The 23686-nt window shown below is 40.2% G+C and overlaps 1 protein-coding gene across 1 annotated transcript in view; it reads left to right on the top strand.

Moving 5' to 3' along the window:
• Positions 1 to 497: 497 nt before the first annotated feature.
• The window catches only part of DMBT1 (deleted in malignant brain tumors 1), a 124638-nt gene continuing 101449 nt past the window's right edge, over positions 498 to 23686 (top strand). The window contains exons 1-11 of the mRNA XM_045024605.1: positions 498 to 582; positions 1057 to 1074; positions 1591 to 1731; positions 3075 to 3113; positions 3335 to 3646; positions 4900 to 4944; positions 6386 to 6724; positions 7883 to 7915; positions 8367 to 8411; positions 9079 to 9123; positions 10696 to 11007. Coding sequence (XP_044880540.1) covers positions 498 to 582; positions 1057 to 1074; positions 1591 to 1731; positions 3075 to 3113; positions 3335 to 3646; positions 4900 to 4944; positions 6386 to 6724; positions 7883 to 7915; positions 8367 to 8411; positions 9079 to 9123; positions 10696 to 11007 — 1414 coding nt within the window. The remainder of the gene's footprint in view (positions 583 to 1056; positions 1075 to 1590; positions 1732 to 3074; positions 3114 to 3334; positions 3647 to 4899; positions 4945 to 6385; positions 6725 to 7882; positions 7916 to 8366; positions 8412 to 9078; positions 9124 to 10695; positions 11008 to 23686) is intronic.

The following is a 23686-nucleotide window of genomic DNA, read 5'->3' as shown; positions in this document are numbered from 1 at the left end:
ATTTTGTGCTAGAGGAAAGAAGAAATTTTTTTTTGCATCAATAATCATAAAAACAAAAGGTTTCTAAGAAAGTAATTTAAAATATCACAATAGCAATACAAAAAATTGTATATATTAAGCAATAAAATAATCCATTCTTGTGTTCTTATTAAAAAAATCTCTATTTTTGTCTTTGTTTTCTCAAAAGAGAGCCCTACACCCACTTATGAAACTACTACAACCATTCCTGAGACCACTACAACTACGACGCCAGAGACAACCATCATTTGTAAGCCCTATTTTTGCTTTACTAATATTGTATCTATTTTATATTGTACTCACCTACTGAAAATATAGAATAGAATTTTACAGTTTAACAATCATATTCACTGAAATGAAATCACTAACATGATGGCTGATGAAGACAAAGCATATGAATAATAACTGTGTGCAAAACAAGCTTTGGAAGAAATCATCAAAGGCAAAAAATTGATCAGTGTTTTTGATTAACATAGTGAATGAAGAAGGCAGTGGATGTAATATTTCTGGACTCTGATGTAAGACATCTGGTCGCTATATCAGAAACATTCCTTGGACGCTTTAGTTAGTGTTGGCTTGGACCTAAGTATTATCGCATGGATTCAAAATAGAATGCTTAAGGAAGTACTATGATATGCAAGCAATGCACCAACTCTGATTGTAATGACCAGAGAGTTTTCAGAGGGGGCTGGGAATATCTACAGGGGTCTGAAGTCAGAGCTGCTCTGATATGTTACCGCAACACTGGAGGCAGCAGCTCTTCATGGGAGAGAATGTAGTCGTAGATCAACCAACCCCTCTCACAGCTTGGCATAAACCTCCCCTTCTGCAGGAGTATGGGGAGCACCATGGGTGGAGTTTTATCACGCACACAGCGTGGACCCCATATGAAGTTCTTTCTAGTGCCAAACGTTGGATGTTAAAAAAAAATTATGCTTTCTGAACAAGTTAGTGCATTTATACAGGAAAAAATAAAAAGCGTTCTAGAAAACGAAGTATTTTCTGCTAATATACTTTGTGTTATGTGCTTTTTTTCAGTTGATACTGTGGGTGATGGTGAGTCTGTCTATATACAGTACTGTTTATATTTATACTGATTTTAATTTACAATGTTATGCATTTAGCTAACAAATTTCTGTGTTCTGGCTTGGAAAATGACAATGCCCTGTGAATTTAAGAATGATTGTAATTAAATTGAAGCCCTAGAAATGTGAAGTGAGTTTCATGCTTGGGAAAGGTAGTTCGGAGTGCTGGAGCCCGAAGTTTCCTATTCATTCACAGAAAAAACACAGCACAAGCCACAAGCTATGCGGGGCGACCTTCCTCTTTTGGTGAGACTTCTCGGGTGAGGCACATTGACCACTGAGTCCTTGGCCTTTCTGTTGAGACAATCACGTCAACTAGGATAGTGCTATGACCAACCAAGAGCTAAAGGAGGATGACTAGCTGCTCATAAATGGCATTGCATTGCCAATATGAGTCAAATTTTAATTGGTAACTGACAAGTATTAAAATATCTACCTGTGAAAATGGACAAGTAGTCTAGCAATTAATTGTTTGTGTCTTTCACAGCGCTGTTGCTGGAACTTGTAAATGGGCCACACCGCTGTGCTGGTCGTGTTGAAATCCTTCACTTTGGACGCTGGGTAAAAGTTTGTGGTGATTTGTGGGACATGAACGATGCACGAGTTGTGTGCCGGCAGCTGGGCTGTGGTGAGCCTGTTGCTGCTCTGAGAACTAGCTATTTTGGTGAAGGTTCGACAGATCCTTGGCTGACTAAAGTGAGCTGTACTGGCTCTGAAGACATGTTGTGGCATTGCCCTTATGAAAATTGGCCGAATACATGTGGTTTCTATGGAGACGCTGGTGTCATATGTTCAGGTATATATTCTTTTTTCTTCTAACTCTGTAGCTTTCATACTAAGCTAACGAGCTTTGTGATTACTGTAAAATAGACTAAGGATTATGTTTTTACGTTCTTTGCTTTACATTTTGTTTTATCATGACAGTAAAATGTCACATTCCTCGCTAACATACACCTTAAATATATTAACCATACTTTAATGAAAAGTGCATTAGCTGTTGATGTGGTTGGTGCCGGCGAGTGATATAGACTTTAGGGTCAGAAGGGACCATCCTGATCATCTAGTCTGGCCTCCTCGACGCCACAGAACCTCACCCACCCACTCCTGCAATAACTCTCTGGCTGAGTTACTGAAAACTTCAAATCTTGATGTAAAGACTTCAAGTTATAGATATCCACCATTTATGCCAATCTTTTTAGGACATGTGTAGGTCAAGAGTCTTATCAACTTGATCCATATGGGCCCAATCGAACCTCCATTTAACTTTAGTGGGAGTTGGTTTAAGCCTAGTAGAAGCAAAATTTTATTATATTTGAATATTATTCTAATACTTAACATGATTACATTTTTGCAAACATGCTGTTTCAAACTTCTGCTCTGTTCTGAAAAATGCCATCCTCAATGAAAGACCCATTAAATATTTCATGTTTCTACACTAACAGATTCTGGAATGACCCCACCTACAGAAACAGGTAACTCAAGATTAATACCTTATGACAAACATTCCTTTCCTGCAAGGTACTATGGCCCCAATCCATCAAAGTAGTGTGCTGCTACTAGTAAGAATTTGGATGACTTCTCTTCACGTCTGTTCATCCACAAATATTTAATACTTTTCAATTGGTATTCTATTGTTTAACAGTGCTATTAAAAGTGCGACAAATCACGATGCAATTTTTTAATCGCGATTAATTTTTTTGAATTAATCATGTGAGTTAACTGCGATGAATCAATGGTCCTATATAAAAGTTCTAAATATTATTGTTGTATGTTGACATATAATATTTGTCTTTAAATTGTTCAGGAGGTTTTCTTAAATTGCCAATGTGCATCCAGAGGCTGGAATTTAGAGCATGTTTCGCTGTTCGTCTGCTCTTGCATATCATTGGCTATTTCTATTGCAAATTAATGTTCATCCCCGTTGTCATTATCATAAATGTCTTCTCTAATTGTTCCTTTGTCTCATTGCAGCAAGCACTCTGTTTCCTCCAGTGGGAACCACACCAAGTGGTAAGCGCTGTCTCGCCCTTGATTTACTAAGATTTATTATTTTGCTGTGGCATTCAACGTCATACTGATCCAGATGTGTGACCTGATCTGGACATGTAAGCCCCAGAAGGGGTCCAATGCGGTGCTATATGTGGGTCAGATTGACCCCAGTTGTCACAGTGTTACCAAGAGGGAAAGAACTAACTAATGTGCTAATAATAATTTCCTTGTATCTGTTTTAGGGCTGGCATTGAGACTGGTGAATTCATATAGCAGATGTGAAGGTCGTGTTGAAGTCTATTACGCAGGATCCTGGGGGACAGTGTGTGATGATTCTTGGGATCTCAATGACGCAAATGTTGTGTGCCGGCAGCTTGGCTGTGGATATGGTGTTGCAGCAAAGACCAATGCCTATTATGGTCAAGGCTCAGGAAAAATTGTTCTGGATGACGTGAGTTGCAGAGGATGGGAATACAGTCTATGGGACTGCCCTCATTCAGGATGGCTCTCTCATAACTGTGGTCACTCTGAAGATGCGGGTGTCATCTGCTCAGGTAAATACCAAGAGTTTGCACGTGACTTGAAGGTCAATGACTGGCACAGAATATGCTATTCACCACGTCTAAGATGTTTTTGAAAGTCACATTGCAGAAGTTTCAATATATGAAATACAGTTTCTGGAACTGAATCGTATACTAAATGGGCCACCTTCCTACTTCCTCAAACATTAGTTCCATGCTTCAACCAGCCAGCCAGTTAGTTCCCTGGTGAATGTGATTTTGCTAGCATAGAATAAAGATTTACAAGAACAACAAAAAAGGAAGGGAGTGGGGTAGCACCCAAAGATGGCCAAGTAATGATGATATTAGTCTGAAGTTCCAAAGGGCAGCATCTGTCAACCAGAGTTAGTTTTCTGTTCTGGTAACCTCACTTCCTTTGAAAATACTGCAGTGGTTATAGGGCATGGAAATGGGATGTGGGAAACCTAGATTTTATTCATGATTCTGCCATGCCACTTAGCTTCTTTATGCCTCATTCACCTAAAAAGTAAAAAAGGGATAATGAGACATACTCAACTTCATGAAGCACTTAGAGATCCAAAGATGAAAGACCTATTTCAGTTTCAGCCATAATCTTTTGCCATCGAGAAAGGTAAATTTTTCTGGGATTTTTTTCATTGAGCTCAGTGGGAGTCAAGCACATTTTATGATGACCCTTAACAAGATTTTACAAACATGATGTCTTCAAAGTTTTGCTCTACTTGTTTTCAGACATAACATCCTCCAGGAAAGTCATGCAGCTTCAAATGTCATTTCCCTTTAAAATGTTATAAATACATCCAAGCTAATACCACATTTTATTTCATTCATTAGCAGTTTCTAAAAAGCATTTCTGGGTTTGATCAAAAACCAATATTTGAAAATTTCAGTAAATCAAAAAGTTGAGAACAGTTTCAGCTAATTCAAAACATTTTTATATGAACAAAATCGTAATGTTTTGGTTTGATTTCAGCTAGTTTTCCAGGCTTGTTTTTTTTTAAAAAAGGAAATTTTGAAACAAAAAGTAATTTCAAACCAAAAAATGAAATATTTCTTTGACATTTTCAAAAGCAAATATTCTGAGAGGGGTGTTTGAAATTGTAATATAATTGAACAATGAATTGAAACTAGCATGAATTGTGCAATGTTTTGGTGTTGCCGAATCTGCAATTTTGATGAAAAAAGTTTTGGCCTAAAATTTTTGCCCAGCTCTACAGCACTAATAAATACTAAAAACTGTTAATATAATTTCTTATGTTTCTCCCTAGCTGCTGCTGGATATCCAACTTCTCCATCAACGGGTAACTCATCACTTACATGTTATCCACCTTACATACATTTTTAATATGCTGAAATGCACATGTACAGGATCATCACTGAATTTTATTCTAGACAGAGCTGGTAGCACCACTTATAGTTGAGGTTGACTAACACTTTCCATAATAAGACCCAAATTTTAGTTGCTTATTACTTTGCCAAATTTCAACCATTAAAGCTCAAATCTATTTGTCCCAGAGACTGATGTATTTTGGGAAGTTTCAGCTAAAACATTTCAGCTGTTACAAAAATAAGAGTAGGGAAAACATGTTTTTTTTCCCCCCAGATTAAAAAAATTCTTCCAACTGTTTCAAGCGATCTGGTGGCTGTATGATTGGGTGTGGGGATTTGGCATTTGGCAGAAGGGATGTGCATTTTGCCATTCTCTGAAAATTCCCCATAGGTCTCTAGTTATGCTTCTGTTATCTTCCTGCAGGAACATCAGGATCCACTCCATCCTGGCCCTGGTACACAACAACTGGCAAGTGCTAACTCATACAGGTTTCATTAAAATGTTTTTCTCTGATAGGTTTCTGTGCTAGAAATGTTTTGCAAATCTAACCTATGGTTTTATAGTAGAATTACTACATGAACTGAATGGAGAGAAAGGACAGGTTGAATAGCAATACGAAGGGCAAATATCAAACGTGATACAGGCAATAAATGTTTCTCAGTATATTTGTTGAACTGTATAGGTCCATTACACACCCATACACATGCTTATTGTACCCACAGAACACTGAGATGTGGAGAGTAAATGTAGTTTTCTTCAATCCATCCAACTCTCTATTGTTTCTGTTCCATCACTCCCCTCCCTAGAAGAGAACAAGATCCTCACATTTAGATTTTCCTACTAGCCTCTCTGGCCAGAACCTAAATAGGTCATTCCCCAGGAGCATTAATGAACTTTTCTGACTGTTAACATATGGTCCTTCAACTTATTTTGAAAGGAAATATATCTAGCATGATAAAGATAGCAGAAGAGAAAACACAGGGGTAATAACTGTGAGCAACATGAACTTATGGAGAACACATCATGGGAGAAAAAAGATTGCTTTTTTCAATGAACACAATGAATGAAAGAAGGCAGTAGAGATAATATATCTGTACTCCAGTAAGACGTCTGGTGCACTGTTCTAGAAATATTCCTTAGAAGTTTTAATCTGATTTAATTTCAGTATGCTCAGGATCTGTGGGTTCTCTAATTGTCCCTTTGTCTCATTGCAGCAAGCACACCAAGTGGTAAGTGCTGTCTCGCCCTTGATTTACTAAGATTTATTTTTTTTTACTGTGGGATTCAACATCATACTGATCCAGATGTGTGACCTGATCTGGACATGTAATCCACAAAATGGTCCAAGGCGGTGCTATATGTGGGTCAGATTGACCCCAGTTATCACAGTATTACCAAGAGGGAAAGAACTAACTAATGTGCTAATAATAATTTCCTTGCATCTGTTTTAGGGCTGGCATTGAGACTGGTGAATTCATTTAGCAGATGTGAAGGTCGTGTTGAAGTCTATTACGCAGGATCCTGGGGGACAGTGTGTGATGATTCTTGGGATCTCAATGACGCAAATGTTGTGTGCCGGCAGCTTGGATGTGGATATGGTGTTGCAGCAAAGACCAATGCCTATTATGGTCAAGGCTCAGGAAAAATTGTTCTGGATGACGTGAGTTGCAGAGGATGGGAATACAGTCTATGGGACTGCCCTCATTCAGGATGGCTCTCTCATAACTGTGGTCACTCTGAAGATGCGGGTGTCATCTGCTCAGGTAAATACCAAGAATTTGGAGGTGTCTTGCAGGTAAATGACCGTGCTTTCCAGCATATATAAGATGCTTTTGAAAGTCACATTACAAAGTTTTCAAAATATGAAATACAGTTTTTGGAACTGGATCTAATATTAAAAAGGCCACTTTTCTACTTCCTCAAACATTAGTTCCATGCTTCAGCCGGCCATCCAGTTAGTTCCATGGTGAATGTGATTTTGCTAGCATAGAATAGAGATATACAACAGTAAGATACTGGTGTCATCTGCTCAGGTAAATACCAAGAGTTTGCAGGTGACTTGAAGGTCAATGACTGACAGAGAATATGCTTTTCACCATGACTAAGATTTTTTTGAAAGTCACATCACTGAGGTTTCAATATATGAAATACAGTTTCTGGAACTGAATCCTATACTAAAAGATCCAGTTTCCTACTTCTTCAAACTTTAATTACATTCTTCAACCAGCCAGCTAGTTAGTTCCTCGGTGAATGCGATTTTGCTAGCATGGAATAAAGATTTACAAGAACAACAAAAAATGGAGGGAGCGGAGGTAGCACCCAAGGATGGCTAAGGAATGATGATATTAGTCTGAAGTTCCATAGGGCAGCATCTGTCAACCAGAGTTAGTTTTCCATTCTGGTAACCTCACTTCCTTTGAAAATACTGCAGTGGTGATAGGGCATGGAAAAGGAATGTGGAAAACCTAGATTTTATTCATGCTTTTTCCAGCCACTTCGCTTCTCTATGCCTCAGTCATCCAAAAAGTAAAATAGGGATAATGAGACTTACTCAAGGTCATGAAGCACTTAGAGATCCAAAGATGAAAGACCTATTTAAGTTTCAGCCATAATCTTTTCTCATCAAGAAAGGTACATTTTTGGGGAATATTTTTATTGAGTTCAGTGGGAGTCAAGCACATTTTACTGTATTTTATGATTACCCTTCACAACATATTACAAACATGGTGTCTTCAAAGTTTTGCTCTACTTGTTTTGAAACATAATATCCTCCAGGAAAGTGATGCAGCTTCTAATGTCATATGCAGTTAAAATGTTATAAGTACATCCAGGCTAATACCAGAGTCTTTTTTCATTCATTAGCAATTTCAAAGTCCAAGACACTAATAACTGAAACTATAACTTCTCATATTTCACCCTAGCAGCTGCTGGATATACAACATCTCCATCAACAGGTAACTCATCACTTACATGTTATCCATATTACATAAAATGTAATATGTTGAAGTGCGCATATACAGGATTACCACTGAAATTTATTATAGGCAGAGCTGGTAGTCCCACTTATTGTTGAGGTTGCCTAACAGTTTCCATGATAAGATCCAAATTTTAGTTGCTTATTACTTTGCCAAACTTCAACCATTAAGGCTCAAATCCATTTGTCCCAGAGACTAATGTATTTTGGGAAGTTTCAGCTAAAACACTTCAACTGCTTGAAAAATAAGACTAGGAAGAGCTATTTTGCACAGGTTAAAAAAAATTCTTCAGGCTGTTTCACTGAAGAGCTCTGGTGGCTCCATGACTTGGTGTTGGGGATTTGGAATTTAGCAGAAGGGATGTGCATTTTGTCATTCCTGTGAAAATTCACCATAGGTTTCTAGTTATGCTTCTTTTATCTTCCTGCAGGAACATCAGGATCCACTCCATCGTGGCCCTGGTACACAACAACTCGTAAGTGCTAACTCATTCTGCTTTCATTAAAATGTTTCTCTCTGATAGGGTTCTGTGCTAGAAATGTTTTGAAATCTACTCTATGGTTTTATAGAAGAATTGCCACCTGAACTGAAATGAGAGGAAGGACAAGTTGAATAGTAATACAAAGGGCAAATTTCAAATGTGGTACAGGCAATAAACATTTCTCAGTACATTTGTTGAACTGTACAGGTCCATTACACACCCCTACTCTTGCATATTATACCCCCGGAACACTGAGGTGTGTAGTGTAAATATAGGTTTCTTCAATCCATCCAACTCTCTCTCGCTTCTGTTCCATCACTCCTTCCCTAGAAGAGAACAAGATCCTCACGTTTAGATTGCCTGCTAGCCTTTATGCCAAGCATCTAAATAGGTCATTCCCCAGGAGACAGTCTATGGGACTGTCCTCATTCAGGATGGCTCTCTCATAACTGTGGTTATTCTGGGGATGCCGGTGTCATCTGCTCAGGTAAATACCAAGAGTTTGCAGGTGTCTTGCAAAAAAATTCTTCCAGCTGTTTCACCGAAGAGCTTCATTGTCTTGATGATTTGATGTGGGGATTTGTGACGGCAATGTGCATTTTGCCATTCCTGTGAAAATTCGCTGTAGGGCTCTAGTTTTGCTTCTCTTATCTTCCTGCAGGAAGGCCGGGATACACTCCATCATGGCCCTGGTACACAACCACTGGTGAGTGCTAACTCATTCTGGCTTCTCTAAGATGTTTCTCTCTCATGGGATTCATTTGGGTCATTGAGATCCCAAGAAGCATCACACACTGTCCCCCAAGAACTACACCTCTAGATAAGCCTGTTTAGTTGATATTAAATAATAAGAAAGGAAAGATTCCTTCTAGTAGATTCTGAGGCACCACTTTGCATATATTTAGCTCTGTAATAATGTTTAGTCCAGATCATCACCCAATTTGAATTGGTGTCACTGATGCAAGTCAATGTATCTACACCATTTTTCAGTAGCAGGGGATCTGGCTCTGCGAGGTTCCCCGACCATTTGGGACTGTGACATTGCACTCCATACGATTTTATGAAAATATGCTAATGAGTGTGAATATAATGTAACTGGAATAAGCTTCATACAAAAGGTCTCTTGTAAGGTATCATTACAAAGCTTATAATCTACTGAGCGTGGTCATCCTATTTCTATAAATTTATCGTTTTTATATCTGAAACTAGAAATATGAAATATAACTATTGTAATTATGCAAAGCCTGGGCCATTAATGGTGGTTTAGAATCTTGATGGCTCCCGTCAATTAGGACAATTGACAGTAGATGTCTCTGTTCGCTTGCAAGCCTTCCTGTGAGTCAGGAAATGTTTTGAAACTCTAGCCTATGATTTTATAGTAGAATTGCCACATGAACTGAAATGAAAGGAAGGACAGGTTGAATAGTAATATGAAGGGCAAATTTCAAAAGTGGTACAGGAAATAAATGTTTCTCAATACATTTGTTGAACTGTACAGCTCCATTACACACCCCTACTCTTGCATATTGTTCCCTCAGAACACTGAGATGTGGTGAGTAAATATAGTTTTCTTCAATCCATCCAACTCTCTCTTGCTTCTGTTCCATCACTCCTTCCCTAGAAGAGAACAAGATCCTCACATTTAGATTTCCCTACTAGCCTCTCTGGCCAGAACCTAAGTAGGTTCACCTGGAGACATTAAGGAACTTTTTCTGACTGTTAATATATGGTCCTTCAACTTATTTTGAAAGGAAATATCTAGCATGATAAGGAAAGCAAAAGAGAAAACATAGGGGTAATAACTGTGAGCAACATGAGCTTAAGAAGAACACATTATGGGAGAAAAAAAGATTGCTTTTTTAATGAATACAATGAATGAAAGAAGGCAGTAGAGATAATATATCTGTACTCCAGGAAGACACATGGTGCACTGTTTTAAAAATATTCCTTAGAAGTATTAGTCTGATTTGACTTGAGCAAGCTCAGGATCTGTGGGTTCTCTAATTGTCTCCTTGTCTTACTGCAGCAAGCTCTCCAGTGAATAACACGCCCAGTGGTAAGTGCTGACTCGCCTTTGTTTTATTAAAATTTATTTTTTGTACTGTGAGATTCGACATCACACTGATCCAGACGTGTGACCTGATCTGGACATGTAATCCACAAAATTGGTCCAATGCGGTGCTATATGTGGGTCAGATTGACCCCAGTTGTCACAGTGTTACCAAGAAGGAAAGAACTAACTAATGTGCTAATAATAATTTCCTTGAATCTATTTTAGGGCTGGCATTGAGACTGGTGAATTCATATAGCAGATGTGAAGGTCGTGTTGAAGTCTATTACGCAGGATCCTGGGGGACAGTGTGTGATGATTCTTGGGATCTCAATGACGCAAATGTTGTGTGCCGGCAGCTTGGATGTGGATATGGTGTTGCAGCAAAGACAAATGCCTATTACGGTCAAGGCTCAGGAAAAATTGTTCTGGATGACGTGAGTTGCAGAGGATGGGAATACAGTCTATGGGACTGTCCTCATTCAGGATGGCTCTCTCATAACTGTGGTCATTCTGAAGATGCGGGTGTCATCTGCTCAGGTAAATACCAAGAGTTTGCAGGTGACTTGAAGGTCAATGACTGGCACAGAATATGCTTTTCACCATGTCTAAGATGTTTTTGAAAGTCACATTGCAGAAGTTTCAATATATGAAATACAGTTTCTGAAACTGAATCGTATACTAAATGGGCCACCTTCCTACTTCCTCAAACATTAGTTCCATGCTTCTACCAGCCAGCCAGTTAGTTCCCTGGTGTATGTGATTTTGCTAGCATAGAATAAAGATATACAACAACAACAAAAAATGGAGGGAGTGGGGTAGCATGCAAGGATGGCCAAGTAATGATGATGCATCCGACGAAGTGGGTATTCACCCACGAAAGCTCATGCTCCAATACGTCTGTTAGTCTATAAGGTGCCACAGGACTCTTTGCTGCTTTTACAAGTAATGATGATATTAGTCTGAAGTTCCAAAGGGCAGCATCTGTCCACCAGGGTTAGTTTTCCGTTTTGGGAACCCCACTTCCTTTTGAAAGTAGAATGCTGCAGTGGTGATAGGGCATGGAAATGGGATGTGGGAAACCTAGACTTTATTCATGAATCTGCCATGCCACTTAGCTTCTTTATGCCTCATTCACCTAAAAAGTAAAATAGGGATAATGAGAATTGCTCGACTTCATGAAGCACTTAGAGATCTAAAGATGAAAGACCTATTTAAGTTTAAGCCATAATCTTTTCTCATCAAGAAAGGTAAATTTTTGGGGAATTTTTTTTATTAACTTCAGTGGGAGTCGTGCATTTTACTGCATTTTATGATTACCCTTCACAACATATTACAAACATGCTGTCTTCAATGTTTTGCTCTACTTGTTTGGAAACATAATATCCTCCAGGAAAGTCATGCAGCTTCTACTGTCATATGCAGTTAAAATGTTATAAGTACATCCAAGCTAATACCAGAGTCTTTTTTCATTCATTAGCAATTTCAAGGTCCAAGACACTATAACTGAAACTATAACTTCTTATATTTCACCCTAGCAGCTGCTGGATATACAACATCTCCATCAACAGGTAACTCATCACTTACATGTTATCCATATTACATAAAATGTAATATGCTGAAGTGTGCATATACAGGATTACCACTGAAATTTATTATAGGCAGAGCTGGTAGTCCCACTTATTGTTGAGGTTGCTTAACAGTTTCCATGATAAGATCCAAATTTTAGTTGCTTATTACTTTGCCAAACTTCAACCATTAAGGCTCAAATCCATTTGTCCCAGAGACTGATGTATTTTGGGAAGTTTCAGCTAAAACACTTCAGCTGCTTGAAAAATAAGACTAGGAGGACCTATTTTGCACAGGTTAAAAAAAATTCTTCAGGCTGTTTCATTGAAGAGCTCTGGTGGCTCCATGACTTGGTGTTGGGGATTTGGAATTTAGCAGAAGGGATGTGCATTTTGTCATTCCTGTGAAAATTCACCATAGGTCTCTAGTTATGCTTCTGTTATCTTCCTGCAGGAACATCAGGATCCACTCCATCGTGGCCCTGGTACACAACAACTCGTAAGTGCTAACTCATTCTGCTTTCATTAAAATGTTTCTCTCTGATAGGGTTCTGTGCTAGAAATGTTTTGAAATCTAGCCTATGGTTTTGTAGAAGAATTGCCACCTGAACTGAAATGAGAGGAAGGACAAGTTGAATAGTAATACAAAGGGCAAATTTCAAATGTGGTACAGGCAATAAACGTTTCTCAGTACATTTGTTGAACTGTACAGGTCCATTACACACCCCTACTCTTGCATATTATACCCCCAGAACACTGAGGTGTGGAGAGTAAATATAGGTTTCTTCAATCCATCCAACTCTCTCTCGCTTCTGTTCCATCACTCCTTCCCTAGAAGAGAACAAGATCCTCATGTTTAGATTGCCTGCTAGCCTTTCTGCCAAGCATCTAAATAGGTCATTCCCCAGGAGACAGTCTGTGGGACTGTCCTCATTCAGGATGGCTCTCTCATAACTGTGGTTATTCTGGGGATGCCGGTGTCATCTGTTCAGGTAAATACCAAGAGTTTGCAGGTGTCTTGCAAAAAAATTCTTCCAACTGTTTCACTGAAGAGCTTCATTGTCTTGATGATTTGATGTGGGGATTTGCGACGGCAATGTGCATTTTGCCATTCCTGTGAAAATTCGCCGTAGGGCTCTAGTTTTGCTTCTCTTATCTTCTTGCAGGAAGGCCGGGATACACTACATCATGGCCCTGGTACACAACCGCTGGTGAGTGCTAACTCATTCTGGCTTCACTAAGATGTTTCTCTCTTATGGGTTTCTGTGCTAGAGATGGTTTAGCTTATGGTTTCATTGTGCTGTTGCCCCATGATCTGAAATGAGAGCAATGATAAATTGAAAAGCAATTCAAAGGACCAAATTTCAAACCTGGTTCAGGCAATAAAGGTTTCTCTGTATCGTTGTTGAATTGCTCCCTGGTGTTCTGCCACCCTCCAATATGCTGTCACAATTCTGTGCTCACCGTGTGGTTCTGGGGAAGAGAGGAGAACTGTGTATATCTTCCCTCAGTCTCAGTTTGCAGCTGTTGGCATGTGGTGGGATTACGTTGCTAAATTACATGAATGCAGAGTTCGAAATAGAAACCAGTTATTTTGACTCCCAGTACCCATGGCATTTCTCTTAGATCATGCTTCCTTCATTTTTGCTGTCTTTCCAGTACTTACTCTTCTCTCAGCAGGCTACGGCTGGAAAACAAGAATTCTGGTTTGGAAAATAATTCTGAGGCTTTAACATTTGTTTTCATTCTGCATCAGAACAAAAATGGAACCCTGTTTTTTTTGTATTATAAAAAAGAACAAAAGATATATTTCTCGGTTCCTCATTAAGATAACGACCTTTCTAGCTCTTCTTCTTTTTGTATGTGCTCATCAGAGACAAAATTGAGAAGGAATGTATAACCCTTATGTCACGTCAAGCGCTGCATTAAGTAAAAATTGTTACATTCCAAAGTTGACTGTAGAGGCTATTTTCATTCAGGCTGTAATTTTTGTCCCCAGTGTACCAGGTGCTTCTTCAAAATTTGACTTCCAACCTTAATTAATAACATAACATTATCGGAGAGAAAAAAGCATAATCTTTCTTCCCTAAACATTTTCTTTGGCCCATATTTTCTGTCTTCAGCTATATACATTTATTGCCTAATCATGAGAGATCCTGAGTATTAAATGAGATTGTGAGTGGGATCAACAGCTCTTGGGATCAGATGCTGATCATAGAGCACCTTTTATAAAGACCATTATAGGAGGCTTTCCTTTAACTTCAGTAGCTTTTGGCTCTGACTGATAAATCATATACAAATATATACAAAAGTATATATAAATGACTCATATGTATTTTTTTTTTATATTTTATTCTGCAGAAAAATATACTTGTGGTGGTGTCCTTCAGTATTCATCTGGGACATTTCAAAGCCCGTTCTATCCTGGGAATTATCCAAACAATGCAGATTGTGTGTGGGAAATAGAAGCAGTGAGCAATTACCGTATAACACTTTCATTTAGAGATATCTCGTAAGTAAAGCACTAATTTTCTGGGCAATTCATGGGTTCAAAGTCATGGACTTTTCAAACTGGTACCCTCTCCATTTGAAGGATATTTCTCAACAGGGTGTAAACCTAAAATGAAAAATGGCATGAATGGAGTATTTGCTGTTTCTTGTTGAGTCCTAACAAAGTGGTTGGTACCATACAAGATACAAAATGAAGACAATCTCTGCCATGAACACCTTGCTGTCTGAAGGGCTTAATCTGAGATTCATGTGTTGCTTTGTGATGAACACTTAAATAGAAGTTTACAAAATAGTTTACAAAATGTTCATGTTTATTCTCCAGGACAGAAGGTGGTAGATGCCAGCATGATTATATTGAGATATATGATGGGCCACTCTACACCTCCCCTTTACTGGGGAAAATTTGTTATGGTTCCTATCTCACATATACATCATCCTCAAACTTGATGACAGTTCGATTTCACAGTGACTCAAGTATAACAAACAGAGGGTTTCGTGCTGACTATTACATCATTCCAGCAGATCAGAATACTGGTAAGTTCATATTTAATACAGAACTTTGCTTTTCAGCAGATAAGTCTATTTATTGATTTTATTGATAAATAACTGTTGATTAATGTTCAGCCACCTCAGTGTAGTACCACTCACTGTCATCTTTCACACTGTGTGATTACTGACCTATTACTTTCAGACAATAGTTTGATTTTGTTTAAATATAAAACTAATATTATATTATTGCTATTATCAAATTATTTTTGGACATTCTCTTATATTCAGCCTAAATTTACTTTTTCACCATCTCATCTCATTACTCTTACTTATGTCCCCTTGTACTACCTAGCTGCTCATTCTCTTTGAGTCTGATCCTAGTCCTGATGCAGGTAAAACTCTCATTGCAATCACCCCGATTCATGATGATGTTCGTCCATCGTTTTCGAAGAAGACCTTAACATCTATCAGGTTGTGAGCTGTCCACAATGCGTCCGCAAATGGCTGGTAAGGCCAATACGGGCACGGAATGTTCTGCCACATGTCGGGCAGACATGCGTGGGCACCACTGTTACAACATTTGCAGCTCTGGCTTTACGGAGTGCTCGCTTCTCTTGTGCTAGTGTTATCCTTCTAGCTTCAGATGTCTGGCAGCCTTGGTGGATCAGCGTACGCCATGTCGATCGGTCTTGTGCCAGGGTTTCCCAGGAGGTGACGTCGATATCCAGGGACTTAAGAGAGGCTTTCAGCGTATCTTTGTATCGCTTCTTTTGTCCCCCGTGCGATCGCTTTCCTTGAGACAGCTCACCATAGAAGAGCTGTTTGGGGATGCGGTGGTCTGGCATCCTCACAACATGGCCTGCCCAGCGTGTCTGGGCTTTCATAAGCAGAGTGTAAACTGATGGCAGGCCTGCTCTGGAAAGGACTTCTGTGTCAGGCACCTTATCCTGCCACCGAATCCTCAGAAGTCTGCGGAGGCAAGTCGTGTGGAAGTGGTTCAATTGCCTAGCGTGCCTCCTGTATACAGTCCAGGTCTCACTGGCATACATCAAGGTAGTTAGCACTACTGCTCGGTAGACTTTAAGCTTTGTAGCAAGGCTTATTCCACGGCGGTCCCACACGTTGGTCAGCAGTCCGCCAAATGCAGAGCTTGCCTTGGCGATTCTGCAGTTGACCTCGATGTCAATTGTCACTGCACGGGAGAGGGTGCTGCCAAGGTATGTAAATTGGTCCACTGCTTGCAGCTTTTGCCCCTTCACTGTGATGATGGGCTCTTGGTGTTGGGCTTTCGGAGCTGGCTGGTGCATCACTTCGGTTTTCTTTATGTTGATAAGAAGGCCAAAGTTATCGCATGCTGCTGCGAATTTGTCCATGCTGGCTTGCATTTCCTGCTCTGATCCAGCATTCAGGGCACAATCGTCAGCAAAAAGGAGGTCTCGTAGCACAGTCTCCTTTATCTTGGTGACAGCCTGGAGTCTTCGCAGGTTGAACAGTTTCCCATCAGTCCTGTATCTCAGGCTGACTCCCAAGGAACTGTTCTGAAAGGCGTCTGACAGCATGGCTGAAAACATCATGCTGAACAGGGTCGGTGCCAACACACACCCTTGCTTGACGCCATTTGTGACGGGAAAGGCCTCTGAAGCTTCTCCGTCGTCCAGAACACGAGCCGTCATGCCGTCGTGGAACTGACGTACCATCAGGATGAATCTATCAGGGCACCCAAACTTCGACATGATACGCCACAGACCTTCACGACTGACAGTGTCAAAAGCCTTAGTGAGATCCACAAAGATGGTGTACAGTTCACGATTCTGCTCTTGACACTTCTCTTGGAGCTGTCGGACTGCGAAGATCATGTCCACAGTGCCACGCTCTTTACGAAAGCCGCACTGTGTCTCGGGTAATAGACCCTGTTCCAGGTGGTCAATCAGGCGATTCAGCAACACTCGTGCAAGGATCTTGCCTGCGCTGGAAAGCAATGATATTCCTCTATGATTGTCGCAGACTTTTCGATTTCCTTTCCTCTTGTAGAGGTGTACGATGGATGCATCTTTCAATTCCTGAGGAATAGACCCTTGATTCCAGAAGGACTGAAACAGTTGAGTGAGTTTGTCAACAAGCACTGCACCACCATCCTTATAAACTTCTGCTGGGATCGCATCAGATCCTGAGGCCTTGCCACTGGACAGCTGGCTGATGGCCTGTAGGATTTCAGACTCTGATGGTGGAACGTCCAGACTGTGGTTGATATCCGCCTGGGGCATTCTATCAATCGCCTCGTTATTAATGGAAGATGGGCGGTTCAGTACAGATTGAAAATGCTCAGCCCAACGCTGTAGAATCAGAGTCTTCTCAGTAATGAGAGTTACACCATCTAAATCCAGTAAAGGAGAGCTCCCTGAGGGCCGAGGTCCGTACAAGGATCTGAGGGCTTCGTAGAACCGTTTGGCATCGTTTCTATCAGCAAACATCTGGATTTCACCTGCCTTGGCACTCAACCAGGAGTCCTGCATCTTGCGAAGCTTGTTCTGTACGGTCCTGCGAGTGTTGTTAAAGGCATTTTTCTTAGCTGATGACGACGGGTCGTTCTGATGAGCACGGTAAAGGCGGTGCTTTTCAGCAAGTAAGGCCTTGATCTCTTCATCGTTTTCATCAAACCAGTCCTGCTGTTTCCTGTGTGAGGGTCCAAGAACCTTTAGTGCAGAAGAGTGCACAATATTCCGGAAGCGTTCCCAGTCCTTCTCAGCATTTTCCTCTAATTGCAGCTCTAAGAGTTGGTTGTCAAGATCTTCTGCTAGTAAAGCTGCTGTATTGGGGTTCCTCAGTTTACTGACGTTAATCTTTTTCACCACAGCTCTGTTTCCCTGCGGACGTCTCTTTGGCTTGATGTAAAGGCTTAATTTAGAGATGATGAGTCTATGATCAGTCCAACAGTCAGCACTCGGCATGGCCTTAGTCACCCTTACATCCTGTCTATCTTTCCTCCGCACGATGACATAATCAATGAGATGCCAGTGCTTGGAGCGTGGATGCATCCAGGACGTCTTTTTGCGAGTGGGCAGGCGGAAGATAGTATTGGTAATGATCAGATCATGAGCCACACATGTCTTCAGGAGTAGTAGGCCATTGCTGTTACATTTGCCGATTCCATTTTTTCCAATGACGCCATCCCAGGCAGAGTGATCAGATCCTACTCTCGCGTTAAAATCGCCAAGTAGAATCAGCCTGTCGGTACGCTTCACGGATGAGAGTAGGGCATCAAGATCTTCATAAAACTTGTCCTTTACTTCATCCGGATTCGTCATTGTGGGTGCGTAAGCGCTGATTAGTATAGCTTGCTTTCCTCTCGGTAGTGGAAGATGCAGTGTCATGAGTCGGTCGTTCACACCCTTGGGAAGACTGGCAAATTTGCGGACAAGTTGATTCTTAACCGCAAAGCCAACTCCAGATTCACGACGTTCGTCACTGCTACGTCCACACCAGAAGAATGTGTAACCACCCCCTATTTCTGTGAGCTGACCTTCGTTGGCTAGACGAGTTTCACACAAGGCTGCAATATCGATGTTAAATCTTGCGAGCTCTCTAGCGACCAGGGCTGTTCTTCTTTCTGGTCGATCTGCTGAGGGGTTATCTTGAAGCGTGCGTACGTTCCATGTACCAATAATGAGTGGTGTCACCTTGCGGTTTGTTATTTGAAGTTTTGTTGTTCGACCGCATAAGATGGGATCCCCTCCAGCCGCGGTAAGCTGGCCAGGGTTCTGTGAAGCAAACAATGTTTAGGGCACCTTTTCTAGCCCCTTCCTCTTGCTACGGAGGTGAGCAGTGCGGTCCTAAAAAGGGCTGCTCAGTCACTCAGGTAGACGCCGAATCCAGCTGTTGCTTCGATCAGCAAGAAGACGACCATTAGACCTGAGCCGCCTGTGTGCAGGTCCACGGCTACAGCTCCCAGTGTATCCACACCTGCTGCTTCGTCGCTCGCCCATCGCCACAGGACTTTGAAATTTACGGAAGTTAGATGTCAAGACTTGCGCGTGGATTGGATTAAAGTGAGGGAGAGGTGCGCATAGTCAGCCTCACTCTCTCTTCCCAGATCCCATCTTGCTCCAATGGCAGGACAAGAGTCGAGACGGTTGGAGATGGGCTGGGCGCAGTGGTTGACCAGGGCATCTTTCGTGTCTTGCCGTGCTCTTAGCGTACCACACCGCTTGCAGAAACCGCCTTCATGACCGTTGGTCCTATTCTAGAAGGTCTCATCCGCTCAATCCGCCGGAGTCTGTCTTCACATGCTCGGGATAGACAAAGCCCTATCTCACCGGAGGTCTAAGCCCAACGGCTACCCTCAACCTGGTTTAGCCAGCCTGTCGAAGCTGTTGCCCGGGGTGTGGCCGCTGCGCATGCTACAGCTACAGGGAGCCACAGGTGAGAGCTGAGTGACAGGTGGGGACCAAAGGTGGACGAGCTGCCCCGAAAGGACACGACATGCCCCTACACCAGAGGTGCTACCCCTCCCTGAACACCCCATACACCCCGATTCATACAGCAAGAGTCAATTTCATGTCCTCCGCTCAACTCATTAGTTGTTATTTATCTGAGCTCAATGCCTGTTTAGCACTTTACTGATGCATGTTTAGTATTAGAATTATTTATATTAGGAATCATTCCCTGCACTTCCTTTCCCAGTTTTTGATGCTCTTCCATGAGTCCCCTGCAATTTGTCCACATCTTCAGCTTCAGAGGTGCCCACAAGTGAACTTGAACAACTTTCACAAACATTCAAAGCCTGATCCCTAAGTCCTCCTTCAGGGAAAACTCCTATTCTTTTGAGTGTGCCTTTTGCCCAAGAAAAGACTATACAGGATTCAATCCCCACTTAAGGACTATCATTTTGATGCTCATTGATGTGAATCAGCCACTGAATATGTATCTCCAAACCCCATAAAACTTATTTAAGGTCATACATGCAAGCCCCTGATTCTGCAGCCCTTACTAATATTGAATAGCACATAACTGGTTAGTTCCATTGGCTGATCAGGATAATTCATGATTGCAAAATTGCTGTTGACCAACACACTAATTTCACTTTACTTTACTGTTTGTCTTCACCTCCCCTTGTGTTTAGATCATTCTCTCCCAGAAATACTGAAATTCTTTAGTTCATTTCCTTAATAAAGGCCCTGGTAGTATTGTCCTTAATTTTACTCAAGGAAAATTCCAAGCAACTTCAAGTGGATTTTCTCTTTACGCCAGAATTTGTTCTACTATGGTAACCGTGATTCGTACGATCCTTAACACTAATGGGAGACTTTCTCTGATCACAAGGAGAGAATAATTTGCAGATTTTTTTAGTGATAGTTATCCACAGCCTAAGCCACAGCCCTCTGGTGCATAATTTGATAATTAAGAGATAAGAGAAGTGAAATCATGTGATTTGTCTTATGAACACCCTCCCCTCTCCCAATATACAGGCAGAGTAGATAGCAGCATATGTATTGGTTGAACATTTAATTATTACTGTATGCCTGAATGCACTAATAATATATGTTTTATCCCCCTACCAGTTCTTCTGTGCTTGCCTGAATATATGCATGCAGTTGTTAAGAGAGCCTATCTCCTCTCACAAGGCTACACTGCAGAGAATGTCAGCTTGAATGACCCTTATTGTAAACCAAAGATTACAACAAACGATATTATATTCAACATCCCATACAATGGCTGTGGCACAAGACGAGAGGTATGAAGTTGAATATTTAGCACCTGTGTAAGTAGGTCTGTGCAAACTGCAGAATTTATTTTGAAAAGGGTCATGAACAGAAACCTGCTGTGGTTCATAGGAGTTACAAGTGAACCAATGACTGCAGGTTCAGATTCACTGAACACTACCATCTATTCTTCCTCTGCCTGAAGAAACTCCTCACTTATTCCCCATAAGGTCAAGCTACAATATTATGGGAGAGGGAGGGTGTGTGAACAACCTCAACCCATGTTCACATACCCTCCCTCTCCCATAATATTGTAGCTTGACCTTATGGGAGAGGGAGGGTGATGTTCGTGAATAATCAAAATACTTGGTACTTACATAGGCCCCTTGTTCAGCAAGGTACTTACACACATCTAATTTAAAGCATTCACTTCAATAGGACTTCTCATGTGCTTTAAGTTAAACACGTTTAAGTATCTTACTGAATCAGGCCCTTTGTGCATTTCATGTTCAACCTTTGTATTAATGTTAACTAACTTGGCTGTATTTGGGTTCAGTGAAAATATTTTTTCACATCTCAGTGTAATCACCGTATCATGCAGCCAACAATTTTGTTTAAAATGTGTTGTGAATAGAAATGACCAAAGTCACATTTCTTTTCAAAATACTTCCAATGGAAGCAATGCTTTTAAAATGTGTGTTATTCTATGGGTTCATCAAAAGTTTAGTGACATAATGGTAATTGTGGCAAAAATGTGACTACATTAGATAATTCTGTACTTACTGTGTCAAACAGGGAAACAGCAATACTATCATGTATTCCAACTTGATCAAAGCAACCTCTTCTGGTTACATAATCAAAAGGGAAAAAGATCTTCATTTGCATGTCAACTGCAAAATGCTCCAAAACACATGGAAAGAAATCATGTATGTTGCTCAGGATGTGGCTGAGGATGTTATTGAGGTCAATGAAACTCAGTACAGCAGATATGACGTGAACATTTCATTTTACGAATCACCATCCTTCTCACGGCCAATGTATGACTCTCCATACTACGTTAGATTGAACCAGAATTTATTCCTTCAAGCTTCAATTCACAGCTCTGACCCAAATCTGGTGTTGTTTTTGGACACATGTGTTGCATCACCTGATCCCCATAGTGTTACATCCACGACCTATGATATTATCAGGAATGGGTAAGGACTTTCTGAGCAATGATTAACAATGGATCTGTACATGCTCTTCTGTATCTGTTTTGTTTATGGAATAATTTGAATAGGGACAATGTGAATTGATTTCAGTTCCCTATGCCACTAAACTGTTTAAAAAACTTTTTTGGCCAGTCCTGGTATGAAATGAGAAATAACAATAGAAATTATGTTTAGACCATGCAGTTATGCAAGATTCCACTCAAGCATGTTACATAGTAACTGCTTGTGATGTAAGCAGATTTTATCTCAAACTCCACTGAGGTCAATGAATTTTCACCTGCCTACATCAAGATCAAATTCAGCCCCAAATAGTTTGTCTATAGAATTCAACTGTGTATTTTCAAAATATTCTGATTCTTTTTAATTATTCATTCTTGTTTTGTTCTTGTATTTTGTACTATACTGGAAATGTTATTTCAAATGACTAATTCAATGCTTGATTCAAATGACAGAAGTTTAATGTTTGCTTTAATTCCTGCTTTCCTATATGTCACTCAAATGGCCTAGAATTGTTCATGTGACTTGGCTTAAACCATTTCTTGTGGAAAAGTTAGATAAATAAATTATACAAAAAAAATTAGATTCTTAGATCTGGCAAGAAAAAAAAGGCACTGGTCTCATCCATTATGGCATTTCCTTTGCATTACCTGCCAGCATTTCAGTAGTCTTCTCCATTATCACTAGATTCTACATCTTTCTGGGTATGAAAGGGCAAATCTTTTAGGAGCAAGTCCCATTGTCAATAAATGTCTGACTCATTCACTTACTGGTGAAATTCTAATTGTATATAAATAATGGGGAATAAATAATGAAATTTCAAAATAATTCAGCCAGGTAGTAGAAGAGTAGCAGGATATACAGAAGTTAAGTTTTAAGGAAGCCACCTACATGATAGTTTAAAAATTCCAATCTATTGTATAAGATAAAAATTTAATATTCAGACCAGTCCTTTTAAGAAACGATATGATAAAATCATTCAGTGCAGAGAAAGTCAAATACTCTAAACCTAATAATATTTATTTAAATTAAAACCAACAGGAAATAAATTTACCATATCTAAATTCAACCACCTCTTAACTTTCTATAGGTGACACAAATATTGGCATGAATATAACAGAAACACATATTGTACAGTATAAACTGAGATTATTATAAAAATAGTTTAATACCTTGAGATCTTTATTATGAGAGTGAGATCATTAATATTTGTATGCAATGCGTTGACCATATGACAACTCTGCACCTTATTTTGAGATAATATCAGTGTGTTAACAGATAAATTGAGTTCCTTTTCATGGTGGTTAAATTGAATCAGAATGCACTGGCATGGAACTTTGGCATGAGTCAATGCTGACAGGAAAGTGACGCTTACTAGAATTTTGTTCTGTGAAGCACTTGCGCAGCTGACTTACTAGAGATTGGGTTAGTTGGAAACGTTGACTTTCTTGCTTCTTGCATCCAAAGCAGAAATCAGAGGAGTGGGAGTGAGTTGGATAAGATGGAACAGAATGGAAGAAGGAATTTATCATCATTATTGTTCATATCTAGTAGCACCTAGAACCCAATCAGACATCAGGGCCCCATTGTGCAAGGAGCTGTATAGCCATTTAGTAAAGAGACGGAGCCTGCCCTTCAGAGTAGAGCTGGTAGAAAAAATTGTGACTAAATTTTTTCCTGTTTAAAATTAAAAAAAAACAAAAAAACCCCCCAGCTCTTCATCAAAGCTGAAAAGTTTCTGGGA

This window comes from Mauremys mutica, chromosome 7, assembly GCF_020497125.1.
Source record: "Mauremys mutica isolate MM-2020 ecotype Southern chromosome 7, ASM2049712v1, whole genome shotgun sequence".
Taxonomy (NCBI): domain Eukaryota; kingdom Metazoa; phylum Chordata; order Testudines; family Geoemydidae; genus Mauremys; species Mauremys mutica.
The sequence above is the reverse complement of the archived record's forward strand: the minus strand, read 5'-3'. Positions and strand labels throughout refer to the sequence as shown.